Source organism: Sphaeramia orbicularis, chromosome 17 (assembly GCF_902148855.1).
Source record: "Sphaeramia orbicularis chromosome 17, fSphaOr1.1, whole genome shotgun sequence".
In the NCBI taxonomy this organism is placed as follows: domain Eukaryota; kingdom Metazoa; phylum Chordata; class Actinopteri; order Kurtiformes; family Apogonidae; genus Sphaeramia; species Sphaeramia orbicularis.
The window spans coordinates 52,381,611-52,393,860 of NC_043973.1; the positions used below are offsets into that span (position 1 = coordinate 52,381,611).

Consider the following 12,250-nt stretch of genomic DNA (forward strand, 5'->3'; position numbering starts at 1 on the left):
TTGGTCTTCAAATACAGGCTGGGTTAGAGGTGCACGATTAACTGATTTTAAATTGAATCGGAATTTTTAATTAGGACAATTTTTAAAAAAGGAAAATCGTCAAATCGATTTCATCTCTCTCATGTTCCGGAATGCGCCCCTCTGGGTCGCACACTACCGTAGGCTCCTCCTCCTAACTGTGAGAGCGGTCTTTCACAGAAGTTCGTGTAAATCTGTGATGGACCCACAGTAGGGATAACAATGTAAGCCGTGGTCCACGCACAGGTTCTCCAATTCAAATATAACTGCATGGGGATCACTCATCTTACGTTGTCCACGCACAGATCCATACCATACTGTCGTCTTCTGATCCGGGTCCAGGTAACAGGGGCAGCAGCCTCAGCAGAGGAGCCCAGACACATTAAACCAGCTCCGGGGGAATCCTGATGTGTTCTCAGGCCAGACCACAGATATAATCCCTCTGGCATGTCCTGGATCAGCCTCCTCCACGCACGGATCCCCCAATTTAAATATAATTGCATGGGGATAACTCATCTTACGTGGTCTACACACGCACGACTGATGCCTGTCACTGGCTTGCATTGGTATCGCTTCTGTGGGCCCATCACAGAAATTTCTGGGATTCTGTGTTAACATCTCAGATTTGAGGTAGGGAGCAGAGCCTTGCATTGCAGGCTACCCACAAAAATGTCGACTTCTGTTGTCTTTTGTTTTACCCAAAATCAAAATCAAATATCAAGTTTTTAGAGTAAAAAATCTGGATTTATTTTTGGCCAAAATCGTGCAGCTCTAGGCTAGGTAAATACTAATATACATACACATCTGATGTCTGTCATGACTCTTCCTTCCAATATTAGAGGAATATTATGGTGCAGTGGGTCGAGGTAAACACAGATTGTATCACTGGTCTCCTTTTCACATTACACACCATCATCTGATCTACAGTGAGGTCGGTCACATCTTTGTGAAGTGCTACAGTATTTCTGTTCTGCTGTCTAACAGATAAATGTTATCTGAGGAGGCATTCACAGTCAATCACATTTCACTCTGTCGGATTAAACCGATACACAAAACATTTAACTGAAGCCCGACGCAGCCACAGCCGGTCTGAAGGTAAGAGGAGCTCATTCACACACAGGGCTTGGTTTTCAGACAGATGGACACGAACAGGAGGCAGGTCGCTCACCAAGAAATGAGATGTTATACGAGCAGCAACAGATGAATGAACACACAGATGAAGGAATGAATCGATGGACTATCAAACGAAGCATCAGGATTAGAGGAAACTTTAACTCCTGCCCGTCTCATCAACCTTTCAACATTGTGAAAAATAACCATAACAGGCCACACAAATTAAATTCCAAATTATTCACAAATCACAACATAAAAAAGAACTGAAAATGGTTAATACTCCGTGACCACACACTGACCTCTAGTTCACACTTTAACACTTTACATGAACAAACTACATTACGCAATATTCCAATTAAAAAATGATATAAATGCACTGTTTTTTCTGCAACACACAATATATAGTGATAACCTCCTAAGACCCAGCTATGGGTTTTCTGTCCACATTTGTGGACAATAGTTTCACAACTTTATACAAAAAAAAAGAAAAAAAGAAAACGGCCCACCACAAAGGACATTCCATAAAAATGTAAAAAAACTGCATCTGAAAAAACTGTTTAATCATGTTGTTTTCAATATAGGCACTTATTTAATAAAAACAAAAAAAAGCTTGTACTTTACTGACATTTCCTGGGTCTTAGGAGGATATCAAAAAAGTACAGGAATTTCACTAGATGAGAAAAAGCTCTACTTTTGGCCTAAACAATCAGTCTGGGACAGGGTGTCAAACTCATTAAAGTTCAGGGACCAGTCAAATAACAATGAAAAAAGTTAAATTACATTCTGAAAATGTATACATCTACAAACTATAATGTGAACCACATGAAATTTCTTAAAATAGGTGCAATTTTAAGACTATTCTGCCTCAGTTAATTATTTATACATTAGCATTACAACTTACTGATTACAGTGGATATACAAATAAGCAAAACATTTAATAACCAGCAGAATATTGGTAAAATTACACTTATTTCTCCAAAGACATTTCAAGTTGTTCATATCTGTAAAAAGATGGTTTGTAAATGTGAACATTTTCATATAATTATAACACTAAAACAAAGGAGTTGTCATTATTTGTAGGTTATTATAGTAGTATTTTATTGATCTGACCCACTTGAGATTGAATTGGTCTGTATGTGGAACCTGAACTAAAATGACTTGAACATCCTTGATTGTTCATATCTTCAGTGTAATTTTTGCATTTCAAAAATTCATCCTGGAGCGTGAGACTGACAGACGGATCGGTGTAGCGTCTGCAGTGATGTGGTCGCTGTACCGGTCTGTCGTGGTGAAGAAGGAGCTGAGCCGAGAGGCAAAGCTCTCGATTTACCGGTCAATCTATGTTCCTACCCTCACCTATGGTCATGAACTTTGGGTCATGACTGAAAGGACAAGATCCCAGAAACAAGCGGTCGAAATGAGTGTCCTCCGTCAGGTGGCTGGGCGCACCCTTAGAGATAGGGTGAGGAGCTCAGTCACCAGGGAGGAGCTCGGAGTAGAGCCGCTGCTCCTCCACATTGAGAGGGGCCAGCTGAGGTGGCTCGGGCATCTGTTTCAGATGCCTCCTGGACGCCTCCCTGGGGAGGTGTTCTGGGCATGTCCTGCCGGGAGGAGACCTCGGGGAAGACCCAGGACACGCTGGAGGGACTATGTCTCTCAGCTGGCCTGGGAATGCCTCGGGGTCCCCCCGGAAGAGCTGGAGGAGGTGTCTGGGGAGAGGGAAGTCTGGGGATCCCTGCTTAGACTGTTACCCCCGCGACCCGGCCCCGGATAAAGCGGAAGATAATGGATGGATGGAAAAATTCATCCCAGGGACCGGACCGGACCCTGTGGCAGGCTGGTTTTGGCCCATGGGCTATATGTTTGACACCCCTGTTGTAGTTGATGTTCTTCTGGTTATGTGGATGTATAGCATGTGTATATTTTTACAAGCGTTGCATAGGGTTATCATGGCAACATAGACTGAACTACTAAGTTATGAGGCGATTCAGAGGCTACGGTACTTCAGCACTGGTGTCATTTTGGGGCTGAGGTCCTTGCCCCTCGGCCTTAACTGTCAAACTGAGGGGGGGGGTGTATTAAAATAAGTGGTGCCAGGCACCACAAACCCCGCCCCCTGTACGCATTGTAGCTTATTTTGGCATCGATCCAGCTGATGTCATCACGTCTGTATGTGTGCTGATGTCAGCATAGACACAGAAAAAGATTTTAAAAATTCATTTAAAAAAAATGAAATTTGACCTACTTTTCCCAAAATGTAATCACATCTATTCTGAGTCACTAGCAATCTGTAAACCAAATTTGGTATGAATTTAATCAATAGGTTTGCAGCAAAAGTGTTAACAATCAAAGAAGCAAACCGAACCAAAAACAATATCCCTTGCCTCCCCTTCGGGGGGCAGGGTAACAATTAAAAGGAGCAAAACAAAGAAGGTTATTAGTTCAGGAAAATGAAGACAATCTATAAAAGTGGTGTTGTGTAGCTAAGACAGAGGGTGACAACACTGGTTGGAGTGGTGTTGGTTGTGGTGCAGAGCGTTGTTATTATTTGGTCTTGTCTCTTCTCATTACTCTCTACAGAGTCTGTTTCACCGCCGGCTGCCTGATGCCATAACCGACAACATTTTCAGCACAAGAGAAGGATGAGAAATCCACCGTGTCTGTACCACACACACCGCCTGATGCTTCCTGTCAGTCTTCGTCTGGCGTCTTATTCAGCCTCTTTTGTATGTGAAATGTTTTCCGTCCGTCTTTCTCTGCAGTTTTACTTGGGCTTCATGTCTGTTGTTGCTTTCATTACCTCTGTTTCTTATTTCCAGGCTTTGCTTCGTCACTGACTTTCTCCTTCCTGTCTTACTCACTTCTGTTGGCATACATATGACATGAACAGCACTGCCAAAGCATCTAAATACACTTCTCTCTTCTTCTCTAAATTGTTGCCATCACCTGTTAGCATCAACGTTTCCTTTCTGCTCCATTAACTACCTTTCCAGGTTGAGTCATAGCGGAAAAAAGTGAAACAAAATAGGCCATGTTGCATCCTGAATTTGAGAAGTTGAGGCTTTAGTACCCGTTCAAATTCATCTTCCAGGAAAAAAGCTACTAAACTGAGTCAAAGAAGACATTTTGTAGCTGTTTCTTTGTTTTTATTTCTGGCTCTATTTGGTTAAAAGGATAAGAGGCCATTAAGTCATGAACACAAGTATGTTTCTTCCATTTCTGCAGTTGGGGATGATTTAGTGCATGACAGTAGTTTTTACAGTCTTTGGAAAATGTATATTTAATGTGATTACTGGCCTTGAACAGTCTGTGCCACATGCTCTGCCATTAAAATCCAGACCGGTCCTGATTTACAAGTATAACTGTACATAAAGGTCAGAATCTCAATAACTCTGGGATGGATGAACTTTGTCAGAAAGTGCATCAGTAATTTTTAGTTCATGTCTTCTCCCACAACAGTTATTTTTAAGTAAATCTGAACAATGACATTGGTTTGTACTTCAGTATTAATTAATCAGTAAAACATTCTGAAAATAGATTAATAATCATTTATTGTAAAACTCCAGCAACAGCTTTGCTCAGCAACAACTCAGCTTCTTAATAAAATCATCCACAATTCAAAGACGATTTTCATTTTTCTCTCAGATGTGACAACGCAAAGCAACAAACGGTTCATTTTATGAACCTGTGATCTGCAAAACAACAGCCAATTTGCTTAGAAATGACTGAAAATGCTCCATTATTTCAATACACTTAAAATGTTTTCATCATTTTGGGCTTGTATCATTCTAATACTTCATCTAAATGTGTTCACTATCCTTCAGTGACATCCTGACTGATCAGACCCAGTCACATCCTCCTAGAATCCCTTCCTCTGACAGTTCATTTCTCACACCGTCTTCCTAAATTTATAACTGGTGACAGCTGTCATTTTTTTTCCACCTGACAGATTTTCTCTCTTCATTTCTGCAGGAAATGCATTGCTATGGAGATGACATGAACTCGTCTTCAGCCTCCAGCATTAACACAACATGTTGCATAAACTTCTGCTGGTTAAAGTGGACAAAAGTCCAGTTCACAACATAAAGTCACAGTAGCTGGGTTTCCTTTGCCCTCAGAAATGTGCAAAACGTAAATTTGCGAAATAGAAAACTGGTAATTGGAAACACCGAAATGTTGCAAAAACTGCCAAAGATCGCAAAAAAGTTTTTGATGCCTTTAAACAGACATACAGATACACCGTCCTAAACAATAATGCTATAAACAACTAGAGCTGCACAATATCTCATTTGAGCATCGTCACCGCAATGTACATGTCAACAGTCACATCACAGGTCCTGCAATGTATGAGGCTAATGAACTCAACGTGTTCTCATCTAATTTCACCCTGGGTACCTGACACTCACTGGGTGCAGTGATCCACCAATCACAATCGTTCTTAATCAGTTTGCCAAAGCAGACCACGCCCCTACACATGGAGTGAGTCACTGGTAACAACATTGAAAAGTGAGCAACTAACAAGAGCAAATCACTGAAAACAAAGCCTTGGTGCCAAAAAGAAAAGCAACATCAGTTATTTGGAATTATTTCGGCTACAAGACGGATGAAACTGAAACACATGCTCTGTGTCGACAATGTGTTACACCTGCTGCCACAACAAGAGGAAACACAACTAACTTGTTTGACTTTACGTTGGCACCACACAGTTATTATATCCTCCTGAGTATTTTTTCATATCGCAGGGTTAAAAAAAAATTGCAATGTTGGTGTTTTTCCAATATTGTGCAGCCCTTCAAACAACCCATGATGCAACACTCTCTGTGAAATACTTTTCTCTGCTCATTTACAATCAGTTTGCCATTGTTCGAGCACAGTTTCACAAAACACACACTTAATAAAAAATGAAAATAAATAAATCTATTTCCTTTTCAGAGTAACAGAGAAATCTCGGGTTTTCATTTAACTTGGATGTTATAATGTTCTGGAAAACACTGCATCCTGTCACAGTTTCTTCTTTCGAGCTCATATATGAATTTAGCGACAAATGATTCAGGTTAAGATCTTATTCTCACCAGTAAAATCAGCCTCTGCCTTCAAACTATATGAATATAATAAAGCATGTGGGATGGAAAATGACCGTGAATAAATACAGTTAAAAGCAAAACAAAAAAAAAGCGTAATGAATAATAAGTGAAGTTGGGCAAATGTGTAAAACACAGAGGAGAAACTGCTTATAGTATTAAAGGAAACTTTAGAATCTAAAGAGACATTTTTAACCTAAAAGAGGAAAAACAAACCTGTGTGCAATGTTTGATGCATTTATGGAATTACACGAGTACAATAAAGACAACAGCTGAGATTTTCAGCAATCAACATAAATTTTACCATCACTGCATTATTTTTAACTTTTAATTTCTACTGTGATCAGATTACTACTTATTTGTTGTATTTCAAAAGTTAAACATTTTATATATGCACTTTAACTTGTGTTAATATTGTTGTAGTGTCGAAGACAAATATTCAGCACTAAATTGTGAACCAGAAGACCCTCAGTAAGAATGAAGATTGGAAAAAAAACCCTAACAAACAAATAAAATAACCGATTAAACATCAAAAAAATTCTTAGAAATTAATAAAAGAATCATAAAATGAACAAAGTAATGAACAAAATAGTCACTAAAATGAACAAATATGAATAAAATTATAAATTATATTAACAAAAATGAACAAAATGAAGTATACATATCAAAATAATAATAAAAAAAGTGTTGTTGGTTGTTTGATTTCTAATCTTTCTGAAGAAGTTCTGACACATTTATCTTAAGCAGTTTCATGTAAATAAATCTCATTATCACTAATAAATCTGAGAGTTGGATCTATAGGCAGCGACAAACTAAAGATTCAGTTGTAATAATCTTGTGATCACTATCAGCAGTTTCCTCTGTGTGTTTTCTGTTAACGGTGGTAATAAATGATGATGATGATGATGAAGATGATGCTGAAAACCAACAGCCCCTCTCTCACACACACCTTCCTTGCCTGGTCATTGTCCTCGATCTGGCCCAGGTCTCTGCCGCTGGCCTGGGCGATCCGCTTCCCCGACACCAGGTTCCCCACCATCACGGACGCAGGCCCGATCTCTGAGGAGGGAGGAAGAGGAGGATGATGAGGAAGAAGAGGAGGGTGAGGAGGACAAGGAGGAGGGAGAGGAGGATGACACAGAAGAGGAAGAGGAGGATGAAGTAGAAGAAGAGGAGGGTGAGGAGGAAAAGGAGGAAGAGAAGGAAGAGGAGGATGATGAGGAGGAAGAAGAGGATGAGGAAGAGGAGGGTGAGGAGGAAGAGGAGGATGAGGAGGAAGAAGATGATGAGGAGGAAGAGGAGAACAAGGAGGAAGAGGAGGACGATGAGGCAGAGGAGGATGACAAGAATGAGGAGGATGAGGAGAAAGAGGATGAGGAGGAGGACGACGAGGAAGAGAAGGATGACAAGAAAGAGGAGGATGAAGTGGAAGAGGAAGAAAAGAATGAGGAGGATGAGGAGAAAGTGGAGGAAAAGGAAGATGAGGAGGATGAGGCGGAAGACGAGGAAGGGGAGGATGAGTAGGAAAACGAGGAAGGGGAGGATGACATCGATCATACATCAGCAGAAGTACATCAGGACACAGCGGTGAAATGAACAGAAACACAAGTCAGTATCAGTAAACTCACAGAGTTTGTAGTGAGTATTTGATTATTTTACAGACGTTCTATCTTAATGTAAGTCTACGTCTCCAAACTCTTTGTCCCACGTTTGTTCTGTTGGTCCTGGTCTCCATAGACCACAGACCTGTAATTAAGACTTTTAATTTTAGAACTGACTGGTTAAGCTTACTGAGTTAAATCTCAGTGGGTGGAACCAGAGCCATGTGTTTTTACTAAATAAAGACCTAAAGCGACAGTTTATGACAAGAGCCCAGTGATTTCAAACGTGCTGGGTGACAGAACTTTACAAAAAACAACAAAATAACTTAAAAAAAAAAAAAAAAAAAAAAAAAGAATTAAGCAAATAATCTAAAAAATGAACTAAAAGTGAACCAAATAAACAACAAAATGAAGAAAATTAACAAAATGAAAAGAATAAGCACTAAATGAACAAAATGAGCAAAGTAATCAACAAAATCAACAAATAAATCAACAAAGTAATAAATAAAATATAAAGTTAAATATACAAAGTAAAAAAAACAAAAAAAAACAAACTAAATAAACAAAACACATGAAATAATTAAGCAAATAATCAAAAAAATAAACTGAATTATCAGGAAAGTGAACAAAAGTCAACCAAGTAATTGATTAAATAAATGAAAAAAATTAACCATATAAACAACAAAAAGCAAAAAGAACAAAATAATGTACAAAAACAACTGAGCAAATAATAAACAAAATTAACAAAAAAATGGAGAAAAATCCTGAAAATAAATAAATACAAACTTATTTTCATGTTACTCTGAAACAGCTTAGGAACTTACATTTCCATAAATAACAGATCATAGGTGACCTGTCTCTCCTCTAGGTCATGCGACTTTTCTACCTCAGTGTTATCTCATTCAGGTTGTTCCTTTAAATCCCATACATCATTTATATGTAGGTCATGTGACTCTACCTGGTTGTTTCTGCCGTGGTTTGGGCAGGTTGGTGACACAGGTGTGAGGACACATTAGTACGTTGCAGGGGTGCAGCGCCCCCTCCAGGAACAGCTGCTTGGTCTCTGATAGGTGGATGCCACCCAGGGGGGTCTTGGGCAGGGTGTTGGAGGTGACCAGAGCCAGGCAGTAGACCCCCACCTGGTGGATACCGTCTATCGCCTGAAACAACACGACAGCAGAAGGACACGCTGATGAAAAGACGTTTACAGGAAAAGAATGTGACAATATTTAACCCATAAAGACCCAATGCTACTTCTGTGGCAGCTCCCAAATGATTTTTTTCTCTATATTTAACTATTATTAAGTGTTTTATCACCATTTATTATAATATTATCCTTGATGTCATTATTTATAGGCATAATGTAATATAATTCTTTTCATATTAAACCAAGAAGAAAATTAGAAGTCATTATTTAAAGGTTATGATGCTGTTATTTTACTTTAGATCATACTGGTCTGTATGTGGAACCTGAATTAAAACCAGTTAAACACCATTAACTGGTAATATCTTGCAAATTCGTCCCACAGGCTGGATTGGAACCCTTGGTGGTCCAGTTTTGGCTCATGGACCGCATGTTTGATAAAGTGTTAAACCTGATTATTTTACATTAACTTCTGAAGTTTCAGAAAATAGGTTTGACTTATTATTTCAAAACACCCACAGGATGAATCCACAGCATTTCTCTGTTCATGTCACATCATGTCACATCCCATCGTCTGGGCTTCGATCAGAAACGCTGACTGTGTCCGTAACCAAATGAGTTCAGTGGAAAAACAGCCGTGATGTGTGCGATGGTAAAGGAATAAAGAGATCTGGTTTTACTGAAGCTGTAAAAATGCAGACGGCTTTTATAGTTTCACCACAGTCTCCATGTGGGCTTATGGAGATCTGGAGCTGCACGTTTTATCTGTGTGTGTTCATGCTTAGGATGAAAGTACGTTACGGTGTCGTATGTACATACAGTCTGATGCGAAGGACAGGCTGACTCTGTTCTCAATCCTTCTTAGTGTCAGACAAACCCATGAAACGACCAAAACTAACAGTAGCTGCTGTGACGTTAATGCGTCTTCGACCTGACTGGAATCAGAGATATCAACTAAAAGGTTTAACATAGACGAGAAATAAAGTGCAAAAGATGAGAGGAAGCCCTGAAACTGTATTTTTGGAGAACGGGTCCCAGAGCGAAAAAATCTCCCAATGCTGCCCTGGTGTTGCCGTATGGATAGGCACAACACCACTTTATGGAAACGATAACAACAGCAGAGTTGTGTTTGTGCTGCAAGCGCTGCTAACTTTATTAGCACGACTACAACAAAACCTGGCATCATCATCTTCTTTTTGTTGTGTTTATGTTTGTAAACCGCGTGTTGAAGGAGGACCTCATGCACATGCTCAGTGCATTCTTCTGTGGTTTGAGTGTATCCTGTGGCTCTGTCTGTGTTTGTGTACAGCGCCACATATAGGTGTGGCATATGTATTACACCGGTTTAACCCAGTTTGCCTGTTTCCACCTCCACGCAGATATTTCTTGAAATGATACGTGTATGGATGTGAAACTTTCAGAATCCACAAAAGCTCCAGTAACTGGTCCCCTCTCCTCTTCCTGGACCTAGATCGGCCCATGGCATGTGTGATGATTCTGTCCACAGTTCTGTGTCAGCAGGGGGACAGGTTACCAGTCTACACAGGACAGAACCAGGACACTGACTGGCTCTGAGGGAATAGACTAATGAGAAAGGTAGTCCAACAGAACTGTGGACAGTCTATTGACAGTCTCCAGTCCCAGGATCTGTTATATCTACATGTTCCAAAAGTCAGAACAGAACTGGGGAAGAAAGCTTTTAAATGTTCTGGTTCCACTGAATAGAACAAATTACAGAAGGAGATAAAACTGAAGGAACAGGTCTATTTAAATACATTCATTTTAAATAAATGGGAAAAGGATAAATCTAGATGGAAATGTTTTAGTAATGGATTGAATTCAGGATCTGCTTTAAGATGTTTTTAAGGAACATTGTCGTTTACTTTTAGTACCTTTTGATTCATTGATGTCGTTTTATGTGTATGTTAGTTTAGTGTTTTATGTATGTTTTCAGAACTGACTTTTATTCTGTTTTATGTATGTGTTTAGTGTGGATGTATGGCTGTGATTTCTATTTTATGTAACTCCTGTCTTGGCCTGGACACTCTTGCAAAAGAGATTTTTGATCTCAACAAGCTTTTTTTTTTCCTGGTTAAATTAAAAAATAAATTGTCTTATTGTATATTGTTTTGTTCATGTGTTTTTGACCGTGCACATGAAAGATGGCAGCATCATGGCCCTCTGCTCGCCTACATCTACGCCTGGTTGTGTGTTGCTTTGAATGTCTACAATCGTTCCTTCTAAGCTATAAACTTATACCTGACAGATATTTCATGCTGAGTCTGACTAGTTTGAGCTTCAGGGTTGGAGTCAGACCAAGTGTCTAACGGATTCAAACAGGTTCTGCTTAGTTTAGTGTTTTATGTTTGGTTTTACAGCTCACTTTTATGTATGTTCTTAATGTGCATGATTGGCTGTAATCTGTACTTTCTGTAACTTCTGCTGCTGCTGTCTTGTCCAGGATACTCTTGCAAAAGAGATCTTTAATCTCAACAAGTTTTCAAAAAAAAGGTAAAATAAAAAAATAAATAAACAAATGCACCTGCAGGACTCGGCTCATCCACTGGAAGCTGTCCTCCTCAGTGGCGTCTGGCCGCTGCTCAGCCACAACCACGATCCTCTCATCATGAAGCACCGTGATGGAGAACACTGCTATCCTACAACACACGCACGCACGCACGCACGCACGCACGCACACACACACACACACACACACACAATCTTCAACTACAGCTGCAGGAAATGCTCATGTTAAACTAATCACTGAAGATAACAGACATAACTTGGGCAGCTCTGATGCTATTTACACATTTAACTGTAGCTCACAGTGTAGTTTATGTTATTAACACAAACACTGTACAATAATAATAATAAGCATCAGGTTGTGACAAAAACTAGAATTATTTGGCATAAAATCCAAGATGCAATAATGCATAAAGCACTGTATTTAAGCATAAATTTGAAGTACCTGCACTTTACATCACTATTTCCATTACCGCACTAATTATATAATTATCATCTAAAAAGCCCTAAATACAACAACACAATTTCAAATACATTATATTACACATATATCCTATTGTATTGGATTTAAACCTTTCTCTTAAGGACATCAGTGTGTTTTTTTTGGTCTTAGAAAATTTGTTTTCATTTTATATTTTTAATCGACTATTTCAGGTTACATGAAATAAATACAAAACCTGATTAAAACTGCTCTCTTTACCTAAAGTACATGCCTAATATCACTGGATAAACAAGAAACATTTTAAGCGTTTTATCCAATTTAAATAAAA

At 39.2% G+C, this 12,250-nt stretch overlaps 1 protein-coding gene across 3 annotated transcripts in view; it reads right to left on the bottom strand.

Annotated features, from left to right (window-relative positions):
* LOC115436789 (disco-interacting protein 2 homolog C) overlaps nt 1–12,250 on the bottom strand; it is a 300,991-nt gene that overhangs the window by 43,410 nt on the left and 245,331 nt on the right. For 2 of the 3 annotated variants that reach the window (XM_030159721.1, XM_030159719.1), the window contains 3 exons: nt 11,500–11,614; nt 8,772–8,973; nt 7,162–7,271 (listed from right to left, as the gene is read on the bottom strand). In XM_030159721.1, the coding sequence (XP_030015581.1) occupies nt 7,162–7,271; nt 8,772–8,973; nt 11,500–11,614 (427 nt within the window). The remainder of the gene's footprint in view (nt 1–7,161; nt 7,272–8,771; nt 8,974–11,499; nt 11,615–12,250) is intronic. The other variant, XM_030159720.1, reaches the window with a different exon arrangement.